The sequence below is a fragment of the Staurois parvus genome, unplaced genomic scaffold, assembly GCF_062004578.1.
Source record: "Staurois parvus isolate SC_StPar_1 unplaced genomic scaffold, SC_StPar_1.0 ptg000064l, whole genome shotgun sequence".
Lineage (NCBI taxonomy): Eukaryota > Metazoa > Chordata > Amphibia > Anura > Ranidae > Staurois > Staurois parvus.
Genome location: NW_028317860.1, coordinates 7,599,852 through 7,624,692, shown reverse-complemented (window position 1 = coordinate 7,624,692; position 24,841 = coordinate 7,599,852). Strand labels below are relative to the sequence as shown.

Here is a 24,841-nt window from a genome sequence, read left to right as displayed (position 1 = left end):
CGTCTCATTAGGAGCATACCCTGATGTTGTTAGGCATGCACAAAAGCACGTGGAGGCCATACAAACTACTGAGTACCATTTTGAATTGCTGCAATGAAATTTCAGCAAAATGGACTAGCCTGCTGTATCATTTTTTCACTTTGATTTTCAGGGTGTCTTTGAATTCAGTCCTCTGTAGTTTGATAATTTTCTTTTCCATCAAACGATGGGGTGCCCTTATGTTTCTAACACATTACCCAGTCCATATCAGTATAAATATCCAGCATGCTATTAATCCCCATTGAGATCTGTGTTTTGGAAGTGTTTCTTTCATTTTTTTTGAGCAGTGTATAACATGTTTGTGATTTTTTTTAAATTATTTCCTTTAGAATCACTTTAAGGAATAAACTGTGTAGTACTGAGCAGAAAACCGAGCCTGCATATACTGTGTATGAAGTTATTATTGCATTGCAAAGTGTATAGTATCATATTTATGTATGTACTTCTTTTTATCTTACATTGTGTGCACAATTATTAGGCAAGTGAGTATAAAGTTGAATGCCTATTAGATTTAAGCATATCAGGTGATGGGTATGTGTGTAATTAGGGAGAGTGTGGCCTAACGAGATCAACACCCTATACCAGTGGTGGGCAACCTTTTTTTTCAACTGAGCCAAGTCTCGCCAAAACCACGATTGAAATTTATTTTGAGAGCCACATTTTTAAAACTGAAAATACATCCCCATATAGTAATTCATCCCCCATATAGTAATTCATCCCCCCTATAGTAATTCATCCCCCATAGTGTAATTCATCCCCCATATAGTAATTCATCCCCCCTATAGTAATTCACCCCCCCATAGTAATTCATCCCCCCGCCTACATCCTGACAGCCAATGTTTGCCACGCTCCGCGGGCCGGATTAAAAGGTCCGCCGGGCCGTAGTTTGCCCATTGCTGGGCTAGCTGCAGAGTCCTGACTTTTGGGGCAGCCGCCCGAGGAGGGAGGGGAGCGGGCGCCCGGCACACAGAAGAGCTGCATTGAAGTGTGTAAAGAGCCGCATGTGGCTTGCCGACCACTGCCCTATACCAAGGTGTGCGTAATTATTAGGCAGCTTCTTTTCCTCAGACAAAATGGGCCAAAAAAAGATTTAAGTGACTTTGAAAGGTCAAAAATTGTAAAATGTCTTTCAGAGGGATGCAACACTCCTGAAATTGGTATGGTATTGGGGCATGATCACAGAACTATCAAACGTTTTGTTGCAAATAGTCAACAGGGTCATAAGAAACGTTTTGAGAAAAATCTTTGGCAAATTAACTGCCAAAGATTTGAGAAGAATCAAATGTGAAGCTACCAGGAATCCATTAGCCTCCAGTGCTGTCATATTCCAGAACTGCAACCTACATGGAATGCCCAGCAGTACAAGGTGTTCAGTGCTCAAAGACATGGCCAAGGTAAGGAAGGCTGAAACCCAACCACAACTGAATAAAACACATAAGTTGAAACATTAAGACTGGGTCAATAAATATCTGAAGACAGATTTTGAAAAGGTTTTATGGACTGGTGAGATGAGAGTGACCCTTGATGGATGGGCCCATGGCTGGATCAGTAACGGGCACAGAGCTTCACTTCAACTCAGATAACAGCAAGGTGGAGGTGGGGTGCTGGCATGGGCTGGTATTATTAAATATAAGCTTACTGGACTTTTTTGGGTTGAAGATGGACTTAAAATCAATTCCCAAACGCACTGCCAGTTTTTATAAGATACTTTCTTCAAGCAGTGATACTGGAAAAAGTCTGCATCTCTCAAGAAGACCATGATATTTATGCAGGACAATGCTCCATCGCATGCATCGAAGTACTCCACTTCGTGACTAGCCAGTAAAGGCCCCTAAAAATGAAAGAATAATGACATGGCCCTTCCGCACCTGACCTAAACCCTATTGAGAAAGTGTGGGCCCTTCTTAACCACTTGCCCTCCTGAGGATTTACCCCCACCCCCCCTCCTGACCAGGCCATTTTTTGCTGTTCGGCACTGCACTATTTCAACTGGTAATTGCGCAGTTGTGCAATGCTGTACCCAAACTAAATTTCTGTCCTTTTTATCACACAAATAGAGCTTTCCTGTGGTGGTATTTGATCACCTCTGCAGTTTTTATTTTTTGCGCTATAAACAAAAAAACACAAACATTTTGAAAAAAAAAACAATATTTTTCACTTTTGGTTATAAAACATATCCAATAAACTGAAAGTTAGTCATAAATTTAGGCTAAAATGTATCCTGCTACATGTCTTTGGTAAAAAAAAATCTTAATACCTGTATATTAATTGGTTTGTGTGAAAGTTATAGCATCTACAAACTATGGTATATATATTGGAATTTACGTAGCTTTTACTTTCTGACTGCCTATCACATTTCTTGAGGTGCTAAAATGCCAGGGCAGTACAACCCCCCCAAAATGACCCCTTTTTGGAAAATAGACACCCCAAGGATTTTGCAGAGGCATGTTGACTCCATGGAAGATTTTATTTTTTGCCACAAAGTTTTTGAATATGCCACTTTTTTTTTGTCACTTTAATTATATATTGTTAGCAGCCTAGCTACAAGCACCCAAAATCAAGTGACCACCTCCAGGCTTTCAAAGGTCATATTTCCCCATACCACTTCCCCACTACCTATCATAGTTTCGGAGGCTCTAAAATGCCAGGAAAGTACAAACACCCCAATACCCCCCCCCAAATGACCCCTTTCTGGAAAGTAGACACCCCAAGGAATTTGATAAGATGAATGGTGAGTATTTTACTGATATCATTTTTGTCACAGGGTTTTGAAAAAGAAAAAAAAACATTTTTTGCTTTCTTTCTTCATTTTCCAGAAACGTGGCAACAAATTAGATCTGCAAAACACTCAAAATGCCTCTTAGCAAATACATTGGAATGTCTACTATCCTGGCATTTCAAGGCCAACATTAGAAGCTTATGCCACACATCACCCACTCTTGAAGACCAAGCCTTTTCTGACACTTTTTGTTCACATGAAAACAGTTCTTTTGCTAGAAAATTACTTTGAACCCCCAAACATTATATATTTTTTTTAAAGCAGAGGCCCTAGAGAATAAAACGGTGGGTGTTGAAATTTTTTATGTCACACAGTATTTGCACATCGATTTTTCAAACGCAAATCTTTTGGGAAAAATACACTTTTTAGAACTGTAATGCACAAAAACACATCATATTGCCCAATTGTTTGATAAAATATAAAAGATGATGTTATGCTCAGTAAATAGATACCAAACATGACATAGGCAACGCTTTAAAAGCCTTTACAGGTCACCAATTTATATTTACACAGGAGGTCTAGTGCTAGAATTACTGCCCTCGATCTGATGTTTGCGGCGATACCTCACATGTATGGTGCAACCACTGTTTACATACCAGCACAGGGTCAACGCTTGTGCACACAGGTGCATGAGCGCAGGGGGACAAGGGTGCGCTTTTTTTTTTGTTATTTTGATTTTTTTAAATATTTTTACACTGTCCCTTTAATTTTTTTTTCACTTATCACTTTTAATGCTATCACAGGGAATGCAAATATCCCCTATAACTTCAATGGGCATTGTCATATTCTTTTTTGAGAAATCTGGGGTCTATCAGACTCTAGATATCTCCTCTGCCCTTACATTATCTAATCTCACCAAGATAGGTGTGATCAGATGCTTTCCCAATTTAAAAATGGCACTGTTTATATCCTGCTGGTAGTTTCCAATTTCTTAGACTATATAGATGATTGGAGCCATTTTGGTCTCTGATCATCTCTATAGTCAGCCAGCGTAACTTCCAACATTCTCGAACTGTGGAAGGCAGCGGGGGGGAGGGGCGTGTCCCTTCCCGCAGCTCTTAAAAACAACTCAGCACCTAATTGGCCACTAGGATTGTTTTTACATGAAATCCGACCACCAGCTGAAAAAAATGATACCAGGATGATGCCTGTAGGTGCACGCATCATCCCAATATAACCACTCAAAGTCCAGTGACGTATCAGTCAGGGGCGGACTGACAACTCATGGGGCCCCCGTGTCCTCGCCCACACCCAAAAAAGCCTATGAAAAAGCCGATGGAACGTACCAGGGTCATCTCATGGGGCCCCCTACTGACCCTGGGCCCTCGGGCAGTGCCCGAGTGACTAAATGGTCAGTCTGCCCCTGCTACCAGTACATTGCTGGTCCATGTTGGGCTTATATGTAACAGAAGAGAATACAGGCTTACGATGAATGGGCTCTGTGGATCAACATGACCGCAATTCATTCTTTTTTTGAAATGCCCATGTTGAGGGTCAGGCCCAAAAGAGTTTTAAATTCAGAAACCGTAATAGGTTTCCATGCGAATTGTCTGGCAAGAGCTGAATTTGGGTGGGCAGCTATGTACTGCTGTGCGTATAAATTGCCTTGGCCCACAATCAATTGGTACAAATATTCTGTGAAAAACAGCAGAGGGGCTAAATGCTAGTGCTGGCAGCAAATGGGGCTGATCCTGCTAACTCTGCATTTTTGGGGACACTATACAAAGGAGGCACTAGTATAGTTCTGTTCATGAGCAATATATTGATCCGTACAAACACTAAACTAGTAATGGCGGTGATCAGTGACCTATAGCGTGAGTGTGATAGTGTGCAAGCAATCTAACGCTAGCTGACCCTGGCTGGGAGGGGCGTTTACTGACCCTGATGTTATCTGATGTCGCTAGTGGCAGTAATACAGTGATCAGTGAAAAATTCTATATACTGAAACTGTGATGTAGTGTAGTAGAAACTGTAGTGATCAGGAATTTTTTTTTTTTTTTACACTTTGCCTTGCAGGAGAATTAAAGATCATTTCTCCTGCAATGCAAAGTTTGCTGTCAGAAGCGAACTCATTCATTAAGTCTTGACAGCTCAGGATAGTGATCTGTGATTGGCTGCAGCTGGTCACATGGTACAGGGTGCTGTATCATGTGACAGCTATGGGCCAATCACAGCTCACTAGGCAGAGCTGTTATGAATGACATTGATTCATAACAGCTTTGCTTACATAGTGATCATATGATCGCATAGCAATCATATGATCACCGGGATCTTCATTCCGCTGTGAGGTGGGGGGGTGTGCACGCCCCCTGTGTTAGTACAGCCAGAGCGATGTACGGGTACATTGCTTTGCCTGTACCTGACGCCCGGCTGCAGTACTATGGGCGGGAAGTGGTTAAATGGGAAATTTACAATGAAGGAAAACAGTACACCTCTCTGAACAGTGTCTGGGAGGCTATGGTTGCTGCTGCACAAAAAGTTGATTGTCAACAGATCAAGAAACGGACAGACTCCACGAATGGAAGGCTTATGTCTGGTTTTGAAATGAAGGGTGGCTATATTGATCAGTTTTTTTAATTTTTTTTTTAAATGTTCATTTGTAAATGTTGAGTTGTTTATTATTAACAGATGAAAATAAACAAGTGACATGGGAAAACTTTTGTTTTTCACTTAGTTTCATAATAATTCTGCACATTAATAGTTGCCCGATAATTGTGCAAACATAGATATTTTCCTAAGAAAGCCAAAATCTCACTTTTAAATATTTAGGTTTGAGGTTTATTAACATTTTGGATTGACTGAGAGCACTGCAGTTGCTCAGTAATGAAACTAATCCTTAAAAACACAACTTACCTAATATTTATGCACACAGTGTATAAGTTTGTCCAATTATATGTGTGTAATGTGAACCTGTAAATAGGCATCTTGTTAGGCCACTATTATACGTAGTACCGTTTTTACATATATTTTCCTTTCATTACTATATACAGTTGTGTTCAAAATAATAGCAGTCAGACATCACTAACCTGATCAATCACTGTTTTTGGTAGAAATGATATTTCTACATGGCAATTAATTTACTAGCAGGTGTAGTAGAGTAATAGAAATCCAACAGACCCAACAGTCATGACATGCATGCTGCTGATTCTGTGTAATTGAATCACTAATTGAAAGGGGCATGTTCAAAATAATAGCAGTGTGGAGTTCTATTAGTGAAGTTTTATTAGTGAAGGTGGCAGTTCTATTAGTGAGGGCATTCATTCTTTGAAAAACAGGTGGCAATTATTGCCCTTATTTAAGGAAGGAAGGCAGCAAATGTTGTACATGCTGGTTACAGTGCATTTCTCTCTGAAATTCTGAGGAAAATGGGTTGTTCCAGACATTGTTCAGAAGAACAGCGTACCTTGATTAAAAAGTTGATTGGAGAAGGGAAAAACATATAAAGAAGTGCAGAAAATGATAGGCTGCTCAGCTAAAATGATCGAAAATGCTTTAAAATGGCAACCAAAACCTGAAAGACAGCGAAAAACTACCATTCGGATGGATAGAATAGCCAAAATGGCAAGGACTCAGCCAACAATCAGCTCCAGGAAGATCAAAGAAGGTCTAAAGTTACCTGTGAGTACTGTTACAATTAGAAGACGCCTATGTGAAGCCAAGCTATCTGCAAGAAGCCCCCGCAAAGTCCCACTGTTGAAAAAAAGATGTGCTGAAGAGGTTATAATTTGCCAAAGAGCACATTGACTGGCCTAAAGAGAAATGGCGCAACATTTTGTGGATTGATGAAAGATTGTTCTTTTTGGGTCTAGTGGCCGGAGACAGTTTGTCAGACAACCCTCAAACACTGAATTCAAGCCACAGTACACTGTGAAGACAGTGAAGCATGGTTGCTCAAGCATCATGATATGGGGATGTTTCTCATACTACGGTGTTGGGCCTATTTATCGCATACCAGGGATCATGGATCAGTTTGAATACATCAGAATACTTGAAGAGGTCATGCTGCCTTATGCTGAAGAGGAAATGCCCTTGAAATGGGTGTTCCAACAAGACAACAACCCCAAACACACCAGTAAATGTGCAACATCTTGGTTCCAGACCAACAAGATTGACGCTATGGAGTGGCCAGCCCAATCCCTGGATCTTAATCCAAAGAAAACTTGTGGGGTGACATCAAAAATGCAGTTTCTGAGGCAGAACCAAGAAATAGAGAAAAACTGTGGAATGTAGTCCAATCATCCTGGGCTGGAATACCTGTTCACAGGTGCCAGAAGTTGGTTGACTCCATGCAACACAGATGTACAGCAGTTCTCAGAAACAGTGCTTATACAACTAAATATTAAGTGATTCAAAGGAAAGCAAAATCTTCAAACATTTTTCAGTTTCTATAGTGAATGTTTGAGTTTGTAAAGAAGAATACAAACACTGCTATTTTTTTGAACAGTCTAATATTCACTTTTCTTCAATTTTTTTTTAGAAGAACACAAATTTGATATATTTGTTTCTTCATGTTTTGATTTGGAATAGAATGTGTAGTGTTTCCAATGCATTTGTGTGTATGGAAATAAAAGCTATTAGAAAGATTTTGAGCTTTAGTCACTTTTTTCAACACACTGCTATTATTTTGAACACAACTGTATATCTGAAAATCGATCAGTCTTGCTGCACTGATGGCTCATTTCTTGAGGTTCAAAAATGCCAGGACGGGACCGATATCTCCCAAATTACCCCTTTTTGGAATGTAGGCAGTTTAAGGTATTTAGTAAGAGATATGTCAAGTTGACATTTTTTTTTGTCATAGTTTTGTGGAAAATCACTTAATTTTTTTTTTCTTTTACATACTGATACCAGTGCAGTACAGCGTCATCTTAGAACTGTTGGGGTAGTGATCAAGGACACTGACTGGTGACAGTACGAAAATAAATAAAATGTTTGCAATCTAAAACACACTGTGACCAGAGTAATATGTTACCACAGTAACTCTGTACTATGCTGGTGAAGTGATTTCTTTTTTTTAGACATTATGATTGTTTATAGCAATGAATCATTGCTAAAAGCAATCATTTTACTGAATTAAATTAATTGAGTTTGTTCTATTGTGATTAGCTGTGACTGGCCACAGCTAATCACATGACACAGATGGACTGTAATTGGCCCAATCTGTACCATATGATCACTGTGACCAATCACAGCTAGCAACACAATTGTACACAATGGATGGCATGAAAGGAAACCATCCATTGTTTACAACTGTAAGTAGGGTTGCACCGAAATCTTGGCCCTATTGGTATTTTGCTGAAAGAGAAAAGTGAGCCAATACAGATGCCGATGAGAAGAGACAAAGCCCAAATGAGAGGCGGATTGTCTATTTGGCTGGGGGTTTTTGGGGAGCTGTATGTATTGCAGATTGGGGGGGGGGGGGAGGTGGTAAAGAAAGGCAGGAGAGGAGGTAAGCAGTGTATACAGATAGGCTCCCTCACTTGCAACTGATAAATGTAATTGCCGGTTTTAGAACCTGTCACTTTTGATTTTATTGCTATCACATAGGGGACCAATAGTCCTCTATGTGATAGCATATGCTGTAAGTGGCAGGTGCTCTTTGTAGGAGGGGGGGCAGTGTGTGCAAGGAAGGTGCAGGAGAGGAGCAGTATAGTGAGGGAGCAGTGTATACAGACAGGCCCCCTCACATGCTGCAGCTAAATGTAATTGCCAGTTTTTAAATGCAATTTCCCAGACTTTTTTTTTCCTTCGCTATAGCTCCGAGAAGGAGCTGTCATTCTCCCACCACTAATTGTCATGTGACCTGCTGTGATTGGTCACAGCAGTAACATGATACTGGCAACGGGCCGGTACACAAAACCGTTATAAACAGAAGAAAAACAGTAATTCAATTCAAGACAAAATTAGTTGCATAGTACTGCCTACATGAGTGCCATTAGTAGTTTTGCTTCTCATGCCTACTACTCTGAATTCTTTAAGGGTCCTTATACATAAGGGTAACAGAACAAGGGACAATATATTTGGTACTGTTGGAACTGTAGTTTTGGGTAGAGTGGGTGAGAATTATCTATGAAAAGTTTTATATTTCTGTCTGTAGCCTAATTGGGAGAATTTCATGTCTCTGTGATGCCAACACAACAAACGAGGCGTGGGGCTGTTACTGGAGTAGGCAGGCAGAGAGAGACATAAACATGGTCAGCCTATTAAAAAGATATTTTTGCCCATGTCTTTGTTGGTGAGATTTGCAACCACTTTCTGTCCTAATAGGAAGTGCAGGGACATCTCAACAAGGACAAAGCTCTAGCCCTTTCTCCGGTCTACCCTGTCCTCATTCTATCCAAAACAAAATAAAATACATGTTCTTAGAGATCTTGTGCCATCAGCAAGAGAAAGCATGGAAAAACTGGAGTGAAAATTTACTAAACTTGACTGAAAAAAACAAAACAAAAAACACACACACTTATAAGATCACATAAAAATTAGTAAATGTTATTAAAATAGGATTATATAACTTTATTTTTCAACAGTTGTCTTTAACTGTAAACAATCAATGTATATAATACATTTTAAAGATGTCCAAATAAGTGCAGATTGCGAAAAATATTTACACCTTTGTCAACGATTTTCTAAGCTATGAGCTGCTTCATGCTATCAAGACTGATGCATGTCTACCTGGACACCGTTTAGATGTTTGGGGTCCCTTGATATGAGGTATGTATCTTTATCTTTCATTTTCCCCCAAAATGATCCAGACAGTCAGCCCCTAAATTGCCAATGTGTAACATTGAACCTTCTGAGTAAACGTCTAATCTGCTGCACAATGAGATGTCCACCACTAACAAGGAGACATCCCAGATGACCCAATTTACACATGTATGAGCAGCATGTATTTAAATCAAATATTTATAAATTATGCAAATACCAAGCAATAGGCACAAATAAATATTTAAGTCACTTCAAAAAAACAAAAGATGAATTCTAGCAGATGAACAGTAGGGTAGACAAAGGCAATGTGCAATCTTTCCTGGCAGCATGGAATTTAATACAAATTATTCAGATTTCCTGTGTTATTGTTTTGTACTAGAATCCAGTAAGTCTTTTGCTTCATTTATTTTCATTGCCATATAAGGTGAGCCACCTATAAAGAGAAACACAGGAGATTAAATAAGTGGAGTGTACAGAAAGAATGATAGTATGACAAATAAGTGAAAGAAAATGATTATTCAAAGCAGTGCAAATATACTATGAAAATGTTTTTTGCCAAAACTTGTTCCTTTTTTTCTGGATAAAGTAAAGGTTTTTTATTGCTGTCTGTGTACCTGCTGGGAAGAATCACATGTTATTTTTGAGCTGGTGATCATTATTACTGAGGCTAACAGTGAGGGAAATGCAAAATGGCGTATTCTCATCAGAGTAGTAAAAAAAAAAAAAAACCTAATGAGGGTGCATGTTCTGGCAACAACTAATAAGGGATTTCCCTTACATTGGACAGAGATAATTGATGTCATTATAATTAATACTTTGTTATAGTTCTTCAAAATTTACTGACAGAAAAGAAGAGATGCTTGTGGTGTATATATGCATGCATGCACTCATACACTTCTCTTAAATGTCCCTATAATAGGTGGAACAGAGTAAGAGGCATGGCTTAGCACAGGTTGGTTCTTGTTGGAAAAGTGTTTCCTGACTGGTGCTCTAATAAATGGCTTTCCTTATAAAGTAAAACCACCATCCAAGCCATAGAAGGAATTAGCCATTTCAAACTCAAAAGCCACATATTCATTCCAGGCCATTAAATCTAAACCTGCAGATGATTATAATACAGCGTCAACAGCTTGTGCAGCGCTTTACAACATGAGGGCAGACAGTACAGTTACAATTCAATACAGGAGGAATCAGAGGGCCCTGCTTGTTACAGCTTACAATCTAAAAGGAGAGGGTCAAGTTATACAAAAGGTAATAACTGTAGGGGATGAGCTGATGGAGAAAGTGGAGATATAGATGTTAGGTGGAGACGGGATAGGCTTTTTTGAAAAGAAGTGTTTTCAGGGATAACCTAAAAGTGGACAGAGTAGGAGATAGTTGGGACAGACTAGGGTAGGAGTTCCATAGGATGGGAGAGATGTTGAAGAAGTCCTGAAGGCAAGCATAGGAGGAGGTAACAAAGGAGCTACAGAGCAGAAGGTGTTGGGAGGAACAAAGAACAATTTGGTTGGTATTTTCAGACTAGATTAGTGTCGTAGCTGGGGCCAAGTTGTGGATGGCTTTGTAAGTTGTTGTTAGTATTTAGAATTTTATTCATTGGGTGAATGGCAGCCAATAAAAGAGATTGGAAGAGAGGGGTACCAGACACTGCACCATTTGTAAGGTGGATGAGTCTGGCACCAGCATTCATGATGAACTGAAGGCCTCTGTAAAGGTATTACAGTGAGGAGGGTGTTGCAGTAATCAAGGCAAAAGATAAGCAGGGAGTGAATTAGGAGCTTTGTGGTATCATTGGTTAGGAAAGGGCATATTTTGGAGATGTTGCAGAGGTTGAGGAGGCAAGCTTTTATAGTGATTGGATGTGGGGCCAAAAGGAGAGTTCAGAGTCCAGGATTACACCTAAAACCCTGGCATGTGGGGACAGGTTGATTGTTGTGCCATTGATCTTGACAGAGAAGTCAGGGGAAGGGGCACATGGGGGAGGAAATATTATGAGCTTGGTATTGAATAAACAGTTTGAGGAACTGGTGTGACATCCAGACTGATAGGTCAGTCAGCAAATCAGATGTTTTGACATGAGAGACAGATTTGGGTGTTGTCAGCATATAAATGGTATTGAAAGCCATGAGATGCCATCAGCTGACCCAGGAAGGAGGTGTAAATTGAGAATAGGAGAGGTCCATGAACAGAACCTGGGGGGAACACAGTAGAAAAAGGAAGAGGAGAGGAGGAAGTAGAATTGTAAGAGGCACTGCACAGGAAAAAGTACTAGCATGTGATGTAGGAGTAGTGGACTGCAATTTATTTAAAAAGTAATTGAATGTTTTCTTTAAAAAAGAAGTCTCACCACATATGTTTTTCTTCATCCTTTCCCCAAGGGTATAAAGTGCATGTAGCACTTTTCCCATTTTGCTAGGTGCTGTGTATCCGCAGTTAGCCCCCCCCCCCCCACATTTGACTCTGTAGGAGATAAATACTTAATGAGCAGTGACTGACAGTGCTGGTCTTGAACACAAGGCAATTTCCATTGACCAGTGCTGTCAAACACAAGCAGAGGAAGAGAGTGTGTCAGAAAGACCGCAAACATTACTAAGCCTAAGCATACTCACAGCAGGCAGGAGGAGGGTGGCATGTCAGCCTCACTGCCAAAAATACACTACAGAGTTCAGTACATAAACATAGCTGCCCTCCAGGAATAAAAAGCAGCAGCATGCCATTCGATGTACAGCAGACAGGTCACAGGTATTTGGATGTTATCAAACACAGATCGCTGCTTTTTAACTCAAGGAGTTCATCTACTTTGTTTATTTAATAGAATTGATTGCGAGAGGGAGGACTAGGCACTTGGGGGGCCAACACACAAGACTAGGTCTGTGCAAGTATGTGTGTATCTGCAGGGAGTATTTGAACTGTTGTGACTACTAGCACAGGAATGGTTAGCGCAGAGGAAGAGGTAACAAATACGCTGCATAAAAGGAATGTTCACAAATGGGTGGACCTGCAGAGTTCTTCCCACAGCTCTACTCTGTCACAAGTTATGTGCAGCACAGTGATGATGTCACCATTACATTCACAAGCTGAAAATAGCTGAGATTGCCAAAGCATTTGGGGCACGCATAGTGCAATTAAATCTTTACTGGCTATTGAGGAATATATTTCAATAAAAGTATTTTTGCCTGAATTTCTGCTTTAACATACTGAAGCAAACCATTAGTGTAGTCCATTTTGGCATAGATATGGACTACATTTATGTTTATTAACCTCCCTAGCGGTCTATGTCCATATTTCTGTGCTCAAAGCGGTACATTTTTTCGCATGGAAATATGTGGTTTTTTTTTTATTGTAGGCCTGTAATGTTTAGGAATAACTCACTGAAATCTGTCCGAACAAGAGTCTAGTAAACATTCCGGGTATGTTAAAATTTGAAACACGAAATAAATTATAATTTAATAAATAATCATAAAAAATAATATAATAATAAATTTAATTCTCCTAGATTGTAAGCTCGTAAGAGTAGGGCCCTCTTACCCCTCGTACGTTGTTTGTTGTTGTTGTACTGTGCCATGTATTGTCCCCCCTATTGTACAGCGCTGAGCAAACCCTTTGGCGCTATATAAACTCGTAGTAATAATAATAATAATAATAATAATTCAATAATATAATCAAACCAAAAACATTGAAATTTGAAATAGAGCGCCAAGTTCGCACATCACTGTGGAAAGTTGCAAAATCGTTTTCAGTGTCTGATGACGAATTTCCCCACGAATCATTATCACTCAATTCTGCAAGTAGTTCTCATTTACTATCGCTGTTCTCTAGCTGGTCTAAAACCGCTTTTGACCTAAAGGGACACTTTTTTGGACTCCCATGGACTTTTCTCAGTTTCAAGGCAGAACGAACAGTAAAAATGTAGGCAGGGCACAGGACAAAGCACTAGGGACAAAATGTATGTGAAAAGGTTTGATACAGTAATGTTTTACTATGTGATTTTAGTGAATGTCACTTCTACAATTTTCAAATTTCCCGCCAGTTCCGTCTCCTTACGCCCTGATGTCACAGGGAACGGAACCCGGAAGACAGATGCCGGCATCGGCCGGAGGACATTACAGGGGACACTGCAGGAGGGACATCACGGGAGCGCAGGACAAGGTACAGTTGTGTTCAAAATAATAGCAGTGTGTTGAAGAAAGTGAATAAAGCTCAAAATCCTTCTAATAGCTTTTATTTCCATACACACAAATGCATTGGGAACACTACACATTCTATTCCAAATCAAAACATGAAGAAAAATATATCAAATTTGTGTTGTTCCTCTAAAAAATTTGAAGAAAAGTGAATATTAGACTGTTCAAACATTTTTCAGTTTATATAGTGAATGTTTGAGTTTGAAAAGAAGAATACAAACACTGCTATTTTTTTGAAGATTTTGCTTTCCTTTGAATCACTTAATTAATATTTAGTTGTATAAGCACTGTTTCTGAGAACTGCTGTACATCTGTGTTGCATGGAGTCAACCAACTTCTGGCACCTGTGAGCAGGTATTCCAGCCCAGGATGATTGGACTACATTCCACAGTTTTTCTCTATTTCTTGGTTTTGCCTCAGAAACTGCATTTTTGATGTCACCCCACAAGTTTTCTATTGGATTAAGATCCGGGGATTGGGCTGGCCACTCCATAATGTCAATCTTATTGGTCTGGAACCAAGATGTTGCACGTTTACTGGTGTGTTTGGGGTCGTTGTCTTGTTGGAACAACCATTTCAAGGGCATTTCCTCTTCAGCATAAGGCATCATGACCTCTTCAAGTATTCTGATGTATTCAAACTGATCCATGATCCCTGGTATGCGATAAATAGCCCCAACACCGTAGTATGAAACATCCCCATATCATGATGCTTGCACAACCATGCTTCACTGTCTTCACAGTGTACTGTGGCTTGAATTCAGTGTTTGGGGGTCATCTGACAAACTGTCTCTAGCCACTAGACCCAAAAAGAACAATCTTACTTCCATCAGTCCACAAAATGTTGCGCCATTTCTCTTTAGGCCAGTCAGTGTGCTCTTTGGCAAATTGTAACCTCTTCAGCACATCTTTTTTTCAACAGTAGGACTTTGCGGGGGCTTCTTGCAGATAGCTTGGCTTCACATAGGCGTCTTCTAATTGTAACAGTACTCACAGGTAACTTTAGACCTTCTTTGATCTTCCTGGAGCTGATTGTTGGCTGAGTCCTTGCCATTTTGGCTATTCTATCCATCTGAATGGTAGTTTTTCGCTGTCTTTCAGGTTTTGGTTGCCATTTTAAAGCATTTTCGATCATTTTAGCTGAGCAGCCTATCATTTTCTGCACTTCTTTATATGTATTTCCCTTCTCCAATCAACTTTTTAATCAAGGTACGCTGTTCTTCTGAACAATGTCTGGAACAACCCATTTTCCTCAGAATTTCAGAGAGAAATGCACTGTAACCAGCATGTACAACATTTGCTGCCTTCCTTCCTTAAATAAGGGCAATAATTGCCACCTGGTTTTCAAAGAATGAATGACCTCACTAATAGAACTACACACTGCTATTATTTTGAACATGCCCCTTTCAATTAGTGATTCAATTACACAGAATCAACAGCATGCATGTCATGACTGTTGGGTCTGTTGGATTTCTATTACTCTACTACAACTGCTAGTAAATTATTTGCCATGTAGAAATATCATTTCCACCAAAAACAGTGATTAATCAGGTTGGTGATGTGTGACTGCTATTATTTTGAACACAACTGTAAGTGAAGAAGAGAACCCGAAGCAGCGCTGCAAGGTATTCCCGAGTGTAGCTCGGGGCTACCGCTTGTGGTACTGAAACTTTACCCCGTGCTACACTCGGGAATACCTCCAGGGAGGTTAAGAGAGGAGGTGAAGACCTGGAAATGTCTTGTTTCATGCAATGTGAAAAGTGAACTAGGTGCATCAGGGTCAGAATTTTTTATTCTGAACCAAGAAAACTAGGTGTGGTGACAAATAGAAGATACAGATATGTATTGGTTCTTAGAAAAAATATGCAACCTCCTGGATGAGAATTACTTCATATTTAGCACTAGAAGTGATAGATTCTATTTCTACCATATCTTCCAAAACTGAACTTGTACTTTACTAGAAGTGGTAATCTTACCAGAAAACATAAGCTGTGTAAAATAAATCACACAATTTTTTTTTTTTTTTAAGGTTCATTCCCAGCTGACCATTTATAGTACATGATGACTTCTGCCAAGGTATATATATATTTTCTGTCCAAATACAATAAATAAAAATATGTCCAAGTGCCATTTTAAAAGCAAAATCCAAAAAGCAGGACGCTCAGAAGACGGTAATATAGATATACACAGTATATTAACCAGTGCTTGACAAATTTGCTTTGAATCTAGGAGCCAGCTAAAAACAAATTAGGAGCAAGTTTTCTTTCTAAACAAACTAAGCTTCATTTTCAATGCTGGAGAGTATGGTGGGGCCCCAAGGGCAGATAGCATGGTGGGGGTGGGGGGCATGGTCAGCAGAAAGAAGCTGGATAGGAGGAACTGTGGGTACAGCTGCATATAGAGGAATCTCTCTCTCCATTTTGCTCCTGCAACCTCTGAAAGCCTGCTTCTTCCCCTTTCCCTCTAGCAGGCATTCGAAGGCTGCAGGAGGAAAATAGACACATAAATTCCTCTATATGTATATGCAGCCACCTCCGCTGCTGCTCCTATAATGTTTTTCTAATAGGTGAACATGCCACCATTGGCAGTCTGGCACTCACTTTCTCTCCAGTCTGGCTCTTGGTGTCTGCACCAGGCGGCACCAGTTACACCTATTCCAACATCAGGCGATGGGGTCTCTTCCAGCTCCTCCCCCTTCATGGTCACGAGTCAGCTGACTTGTAGTTTCCGCCCCCCCACCCCAGCCCTGATGGATGAACTGAATGGGTAGCTGGCCGCGGAGAGGCCAGGTGAGTGGCACAGGCTCAAGGAGCAGCCCAGCTGCTACAGCGGCTTTGGGCCCCACAAGGACATGAAGCCCCGTTGTGCCCTATGGCCAGTCCGGGCCTGACTGGTGCCAACAGTGAATGAGCTGACAAAAGCTCAGGCACCAAGATGCAATTTCTAGTCGCCATGGCGACCTGGGATTTGTCAAGCCCTGATATTAACACACACTTGCTGCTTGAAGGGAAAGGGGCACCTTTCCTCCCAGCCCTGGTATTTGCTCCTCAATTTGTATTGCTATATTACAGTATACCTTGGTAAAAGAATAAGAATAATAAGATGAACTTTTTCAGCGCAGAGTTAACTTATGAAATAGAATCATCCTAAAAGCACCAACAATGAAACAAAAAAGATTTAGAAGCTGAAGGACATATACTGTAGGTTATGAGAAAAATATAAAATACGAGTTTGGTTTATTGTTTATGCAAAAGCTTTGTGCTCATGCTGAGCAGAAATTATAATCGGCTGATGACTTGCTCCTATGATCTCTAATTAGGCACTGTGGCCCAAAATCACCAAACTTCACAGCGAGTGCGCTGCACCCTAATTACTGGTGAGGTCAATTGCAGATATTATGTGCAGTTTGATGAATCCCAGTATTAAAGCAGTAATATCCCATCTTGGGGAATGGCAGTTAAAATCTCTCCTGATTCAGTTTTCAATGTAATCTTCTCTAAATCCTCAATTTAAAAGAAAAATTCAGTCATCAAGTGTCAGTGTGGTCTCAGCTAATTAATGGAAAGACATATCAGCTTATCTGTAGGCTGTTCAAGTCTTATCACAGTGGTTGTGCAGGAGTAAATGTGTTTTTGATGAACAGTCTACAGAGAGCATTATTTTGTTTAACCCTCATACACAGGTAACAATGAAATAATGTTCATGTAAATGTTTATCATGTTACTAAACAACAGTGTATAAAAAGAAGTCCAGCCACAAGAATTGCTACATGTAAAAGACTAGATTCACATGGCTGCATAAACGTGGAGAGCTTACTGCATTCAGATGCAGCAACACTCTGTGCTATAGCCGCATACAAACTGGCTGATTAGTAGAGGTCAGTTTGTGTGTGGCCAAAAAAAGTTGCAGAAATACAACTCTGGACACACATTAGTTGCGTCCAGAGTTGGTCTGAGGCTCTATTTGCATTTAACAACTACATGCAAAAACAGTGGCAGCACCGGCAATTGCTTTGTACACCGTATAAATCTCACATGTGTTGCTGGTCGCACAGTGTGTCCAGGCAGCATTTAGAACTGCCAGTAAGAATCAACTGATTCTTGCTGGACGTTGCTGTGCAACTGTAGCTAAGGTCTCCAGATATTGTCTCTGGAATGCAGGCTGTACTATCCATCTAGGAAACTACACAGGAATCTTTTTTTTATAGTTACACAAAAAACACTGAGGGAATTAAACTACTCTTCTAAAACAAAAAATGGAGCAGATGCAGCTCCTAAATAATAAAAGGGGCAAAGAGCGATCATGACTCTCTTCTGCTGTTTCTCTAACACACAGTACAGAGAACAGGAAAGGGGGGGGGGGATCAGGGGGAGAGGGCAGGAGCTGGAACATGTTATGGTTACATGTTCCACCTTAAATACAGGTGGAATATGTAACATGTTCCAAAAGTGAAGTTATCCTTTAGTTTACACTGCTCTGCAATACTGATTGAGCTTGCCAATGTACTTACACACAAGCATGCACTCTAGGCTCATTTTAGACTGAAGTAAATTAATCTAGAAGCATATGCTAATACTGATGAGAAAAAAAAAAATTGGGCAGCAGAAAGAAATTCATAAAAATACGGAAGAATATACAATATCTATTAGCTGCTGAGAAATTAACTTAAAGCGGAGTTCCACTTGCCCTGTCAAAAAAATAAATCAGCAGCTAAAAAAAAAAAAATAAAAACTGTAGCTGCTGACTTTTAAAAAACAGCCACTTGCCTGTCCCTCGGTGTGTCCCCCGCAGCCCGTTTCACCGGCTGTCCTGTGTTCCAGGCGCTGGCATCTTCAGTGTGGGCACCCAGATGACAGCTTACGGCTTCACAGCAGGGTACCCACTGCGCATGCACAAGTAGCGCTGCGCTTCATAAATGGTCCTGTAGTCTTCTGGAACCTGTCACATGTCCTAAAACCCTACAGGGAGAGAGGACACCTTCCGCATCCGGTCGCCTAGGCGATCGGACCAAAAGTGGGAGCGGGTACCTTTCAAATTCGGGTACCTGCTCCCCCCACCCCCCCAAAAGGTGCCAATCCTTAATGGGGAGCAGTACTTAAAGCGGAACTTCCCCTCTTGGGTGGAACTCTGCTTTAAGGCCCGTTTCTAGTTAGGCAGCAATACTGAAACCATCTTGTAAGCACTTATAATAGTTACTGATCAGACAAGTCAGATGATATTATACCTGTACTATGAAAAACACAGGAGCTGCCATTGATCTTTCTTGGAATACATGTTGTGCAGCGGATCCCCTCCACTGCTGGCTACTCCCAGCCCCAGTGCTCACTGGGTTCCCCTGTGGGGCTGCTAAGGATGGAGAGTGAGAGATCAGGAACTGTTGTTCCCCGATCTCTTCTTTCAAGCAAGAACCTGGAATTACGCAGCTCTTGAACATTTTCAGGTTCAGGACTGTCAAAGCCCTAGTGCAGTGGAGGAACAAGATGCAGACTTGGACTGCTATCCAGGAACCATAAGTAGGATTTCCCCTCAAATACTATCCCAGTGACAACAGTTTGCTAGGCAGGAAATGAGAAAAACAAACCTTAAACAGTAATAGACAAAATAAAATATACAGTGCATCTTTGTTCAGCAGAGTATGGCAGGGCTTTTTTTTTGCCAACTGTCCCTGCTGGAAAATTTCCATGGCTGAACATAAATAAATAAATAGAAGTGTTTTATGTAGTATATTTTTCTCTAAGCTCACTTGAGCAGCATTATTGCTATGCAAGCAGCATAACTGGGTACAACCTGTACGAAGTGCAAAGCATTTACCTTCATTTCTGGGAATGCATTTAAAAAAAAGTGGAAGCATGTGAATGGCTCTTACCAGAAATACAAGCCGCTATCTATCTATCTATCTATATATATTTTCCAGAAACACAGAAAATGTTTCTGGTCATTGGCACTTGGTGGTGTAACTAGTCCATGATGGAAAGATTGGAAAGCGCTAGTGGTAAATTGGAGTTAAAGAAACAAAACAAAAAAAAAAAACAAAAACAAAAAAAACTTGACAATGTATTTAGATTAAAGAACACTTGGACAGACTCATTTAAGATATTTACCTTGGTCAGGATGGGTCTGGAAGCTTAGTTTGTTTACGTCAAATACTGACAATTATTTAGATTAAAGAATACTTGGACAGAATCCTTTAATATATTCAACTTGGTCAGAACAGGTCTGGCAGCCTAGTTTGTTACATCAAAACTGAGAATTGAAGCTATGACCTTTATTGTTTTTGAATTCACAGTAAAAAGGTAAACTGATTAATTCCAAGTTCATAAATAGGCTGTAGTTTAAAGGATAAATTCACCTTTACACAAAAAATAAGAAATTAACTTTTTTTTGCATGTAAAAAAAAATTTGCATTTATTATGTTTTGTATTAGGAGCCTCTAAAGCATTCCACAGCGCTATAGTAGTTCATGGAGGAGGACTACTGGCTGACAGCTGCAAATACACACACACACAAAACATATGTTTAAAAAATGACAATTTACTCAAGTATGTTAAATGTGTGGTTATAAATACAGCTCTTCTTTTTCCGTTTATCCTTTCATTAACCACTTGCCCTCTGGAGGATTTACCCCCCTTCCTGACCAGGCCATTTTTTGCCATACGGCACTTTGTTAAACTGACAATTGCACAGTCATGCAACGCTGCATCCAAATGAAAATGATGTCCTTTTTTCCCCACAAATGGAGCTTTCTTCCAGTGGTATTTGATCGCCTCTGTGGCTTTTATTTTTTTCACTATAAACAAATAAAAAGACTGACAATTTTGAAAAAAAAAAAAAAAAACCCATAATATTTGAGTTTTTACTACAAAACATTCAGTTAAAAATTTTTTTTTTTTTAAATCAAATTTTGTCATAAATTTAGGCCAAAATGTATTCAGCTTCATGTCTTTGCTAAAAAAAAAATCCCAATACATGTAAATTAATTGGTTACGTGAAAGTTATAGCGTCTACAAAAGACGCTATACAGTGGATATAAAAAGTCTACACACCCCGGTTCAGGTTTCTGTGATGTAAAAATATTAGACAAAGATAAATCATTTCGGACCTTTTTCCATCTTTAATGTGACCTATAAACTGTACAACTCAATTAAACAATCTGAAATCTTTTGGGGGGGGGGGAAGGGGGTGGATAAACATGAAAATATCAAATATTGTGTTTGCTTAATTCTGAACACAGCTACATCCACAGTTATAAGAGGGTGTGCACACTTATGCAATCACCTTCAAAATCATGTTAAATAGGAGTCTATACACACCTGCCATCACGTAAAGTGCCTCTGATTAACCTCAAATAAAGTTCAGCTGTTCTAGTAGGTCTTTCCTGACATTTTCTTAGTTGCATCCTATAGCAAAAGCCATGGTCCGCAGAGAGCTTCCAAAACATTAGAGGGATCTCATTGTTAAAAGGTATCAGTCAGGGGAAGGGTACAAAAGAATTTCCAAGGCATTAGATATACCATGGAACACAGTGAAGACAGTCATCATCAAGTGGAGAAAATATGGAGCAACAGTGACATTACCAGGACATCTCTCCAAAATTGATAAAAAGACAAGAAGAAAACTGGTCTGGGAGGCTGCCAAGAGGCCTACAGCAACATTAAAGGAGCTGCAGGAATATCTGGCAAGTACTGGCTATGTGGTACAAGTGACAGCAATCTCCTGTATTCTTCATATGTCTGGGCTATGGGGTAGACTGGCAAGACAGAAGCCTTTTCTTACAAACAAAAACATTCAAGCCCGGCTAAATTTTGCAAAAACACATCTGAAGTCTCCCAAAAACGTAGGAAAATGTGTTATGGTCTGATGAAACCAAGGTTGAACTTTTTGGCCATAATTCCAAAAGATATGCTTGGCACAAAAACAACACTGCACATCACCAAAAGAACACCATACCCACAGTGAAGCATGGTGGTGGCAGCATCATGCTTTGGGGCAGTTTTTCTTCAGCTGGAACTGGGGCCTTAGTTAAGGTAGAGGGCATTATGAACAGTTCCAAATGCCAGTCCATATTGGCACAAAACCTTCAGGCTTCTGCTAGAAAGCTGAACAGGAACTTCATGTTTCAGCATGACCATGACCCAAAGCATACATCCAAATCAACAAAGGAATGGCTTCATCAGAAGAAGATTAAAGTTTTTGAATGGCCCAGCCAGAGCCAGACCTGAATCCGATGGAAAATCTGTGGGGTGAACTGAAGAGGGCTGTGCAGAGGAGATGTCTTAGCAATCTGACAGATTTGGAGTGTTTTTGCAAGGAAGAGGGGAAATATTGCCAAGTCAAGATGTGCCATGCTGATAGACCCATACCCAAAAAGACAGAGTGCTGGAATAAAATCAAAAGGTGCTTCAACAAAGTATTAGTTTAAGGGTGTGCACACTTATGCAACCATATTATTTTAGGGGTTTTTTTTTCAACAGTTGCGTTTATTGAAATCGTACAAAAGTATAACAAATCAAGGTAGTTTATTATTTTTTATTTCCCAACACTTAAAAGATTTCAGTTTGTTGTTCAATTGAGTTGTACAGTTTATAGGTGATATTAAAGGTGAAAAAAGTTCTTAAATGATTTATCTTTGTCTCTTTTTTTTTCTTATATCACAGAGTTTACATTTTAAGAGGGGTGTGTAGACTTTCTATATCCACTGTATATACACTGAAATGTTCTTTTTTTTTTCCCATACTAGTAATGGCGGCAATTAGTGACTTATAGCAGGAATTTGGTGGGCATTCCGACACTGGAGGGGGGGAGGGAAGACTAACTGCCACTGACATCCCCAGTGACACTAACACAGTGATCAGTGCTAATAAAAAAACACTGACACTGGGCGATCAAATGGTTAACTGTGTGCCGTTTTACCATGTGTGCTTTACTGTTTAAGCATGCTGCTTTTTTGCTCTGCTATGCTGAGCAATACAAAGTAGCATGCCGGTGCTGACATAGGGGAGAGGTCTTTATGTAAACAATACATATCTCTCCCGTCAGTGTTCCTTGGCAATCGCGGGTGGGGAATCTCCGGCTGGGACCTGGTCAGACAGCTGTAGTGCCCCCTACCCGGAAATACACACACATAATATACACAATACACACACAATTATGTGCAGCCCTGCTGCCCTGTAACAGTAGTTCTGCTATAGGGTGGTCGGTTAAAAATAACCCCCAATTCAACCTGCAACTACTACCCAACTCAACAACTGCCAAAAAATGTAAATACAACTTCTTCACAATATAGGAAATTGAGTGTGCCCTATGAACGGTTTGAAATAAATTAGCTTCTATTGCAGTGGATGCCTGGAACATAGGTTTCAACTTGTGGATGCATATATTGCACTTATTTTTTTTTCAGTACTATGATTGCTCATGTGGTTATAAAGGCAGCAGACTTTCCCACCTAGCTGTAGTAAAAAGACTTTCAAAGGCAAGCACGGCTAGAACCTGCATAAGTCAATATACTGTTTATATCAACAGGAGTTTTATTCAGATAAAATAAGACAAGTGCAGATTTTGAAGCACTGGATTTCAAAGCATTTGGTCTCCTAATTAGAAGTGTGTAGGCTCCACATCTTAAAGCACAATGACTCTGGAAAGGCAAATATTTGATAAGCAGAATAAAGTGTAAGAATGCTTTAATTGCTCCAGCAACCATTCTTCCAGACTGGGGCAATAAGCATTATAGACAGCGGCAGGGTAACAGCCCTGTAGAAAAGTGGACAATCATCACTCACTTGAAAAGTGTTTCCGACAGTTGTTAGCACTTATCACCCCCCACTTCCAGAGATGGTTTACACAGTCTGGTCCTCCCATAGCTTGAATAGAATACATAGCTTAGGCTAGGTTTACACCTATGCAGTTTGCGTGTGATCCATTTCTGCGGTGTGTTTTTGCACATGCGGTTTGAGTTTTTTTTCTTGTTGCTAGGCAGATTAAAATGCAAAACGCATAAAAAACGCACTACATACTTTTTTGCAGAGTCTCTACTGAAGTCTATAGAACCAAAAATTCAACATTTTGCGTTTAAAAAAGTTCCAGACCCTTTCCAAAAACCGCACTGGGTGAAAACGCAGAGATGTGAACCTGTCCCATAGGAAATCATATTAAATGGACTGCTGTGCATTTTCACAAAATGCAGCGGAAAACACATAGGAGTGAACCTAGACTTAGAAAGACCAGGTCCTCTACAGGCTCCCTAAGCCAATAATACACTTATTATCTCCTGCAACCTTTTCAAGATAACCGATTTATGGACTATCAAATTAAGGTTTTATTTACTATAGGACATCACTGGCATAAAATTAGAAATTCAAAAGGTTTCTGTCTGGCTTGTTTTACCACTACCGGAAATGGTGAACAGCCCACAAGTTATAACTGTTGGTGAGGGTGAAGTGTCAGCACTCTGTCATATAATGTAGAGGGTGTTGTAAATCTAACTACGAGCAAAGCAAAAAATACTCTCCTGTTTGACTTTTGAAATACAGCGTAATGTTTTACCATCTGCTATTTTTAAGCTGAGGCAGAAACGAACATATGGGTGTGCTTTTCTCCAGCAGATGTGGTCTACTTACAAGTTATAATAATAGTCTTTCTGTAAAATAAATCATTTACATTCAAAACCTGGCTAGTTACAGCATTTGTGCTCTGGTTCTGTAGTCTGTAATTTCCAAACTCTGAATGGCATTAATATTTTATGGCAAGTTTACAGAAGGCAATCTCACTCAGAAGAGCTTTTATTTCTTGCATGTTACCAAAATGGAAATGATTGAGCAGACGTCTTACCCGTTTTTAGCAGCTACAGTTATAAATGATTAAGCATTGCCTGCTTTACACTAATGTAGACATGAGTAAGCCTGGACAATCGCTTTTGGACATGACATGACTGAAAATTGAGCAAGTCAGGTAAAATGTAGCGCATTATCGCTTGCTCATGACATAATGCAATGCAGGTAGATGCAGTGTAAAAATGGCTGATTTCAAACCTGATGAAAGTGCAGGTTAGCCTGGGTATTTGATTGCCATAGATTAACAAGTAGTACAGCACACAAAAGATCTACAGGAGTGCAAATTGTGCAATGTATTTTAACTATAAA

At 39.9% G+C, this 24,841-nt stretch overlaps 2 protein-coding genes across 5 annotated transcripts in view; one reads left to right on the top strand and one right to left on the bottom strand.

Annotated features, from left to right (window-relative positions):
• Positions 1-24,841, top strand: part of LOC149469690 (uncharacterized) — a 217,326-nt gene that overhangs the window by 109,555 nt on the left and 82,930 nt on the right. The window lies entirely within an intron of this gene.
• The window catches only part of DNAJC15 (DnaJ heat shock protein family (Hsp40) member C15), a 66,842-nt gene continuing 51,317 nt past the window's right edge, over positions 9,317-24,841 (bottom strand). For all 3 annotated transcript variants that reach the window (XM_089668830.1, XM_089668833.1, XM_089668832.1), the window contains one exon: positions 9,317-9,956. In XM_089668830.1, the coding sequence (XP_089524956.1) occupies positions 9,886-9,956 (71 nt within the window). In that variant the 3' untranslated portion in view covers positions 9,317-9,885. The remainder of the gene's footprint in view (positions 9,957-24,841) is intronic.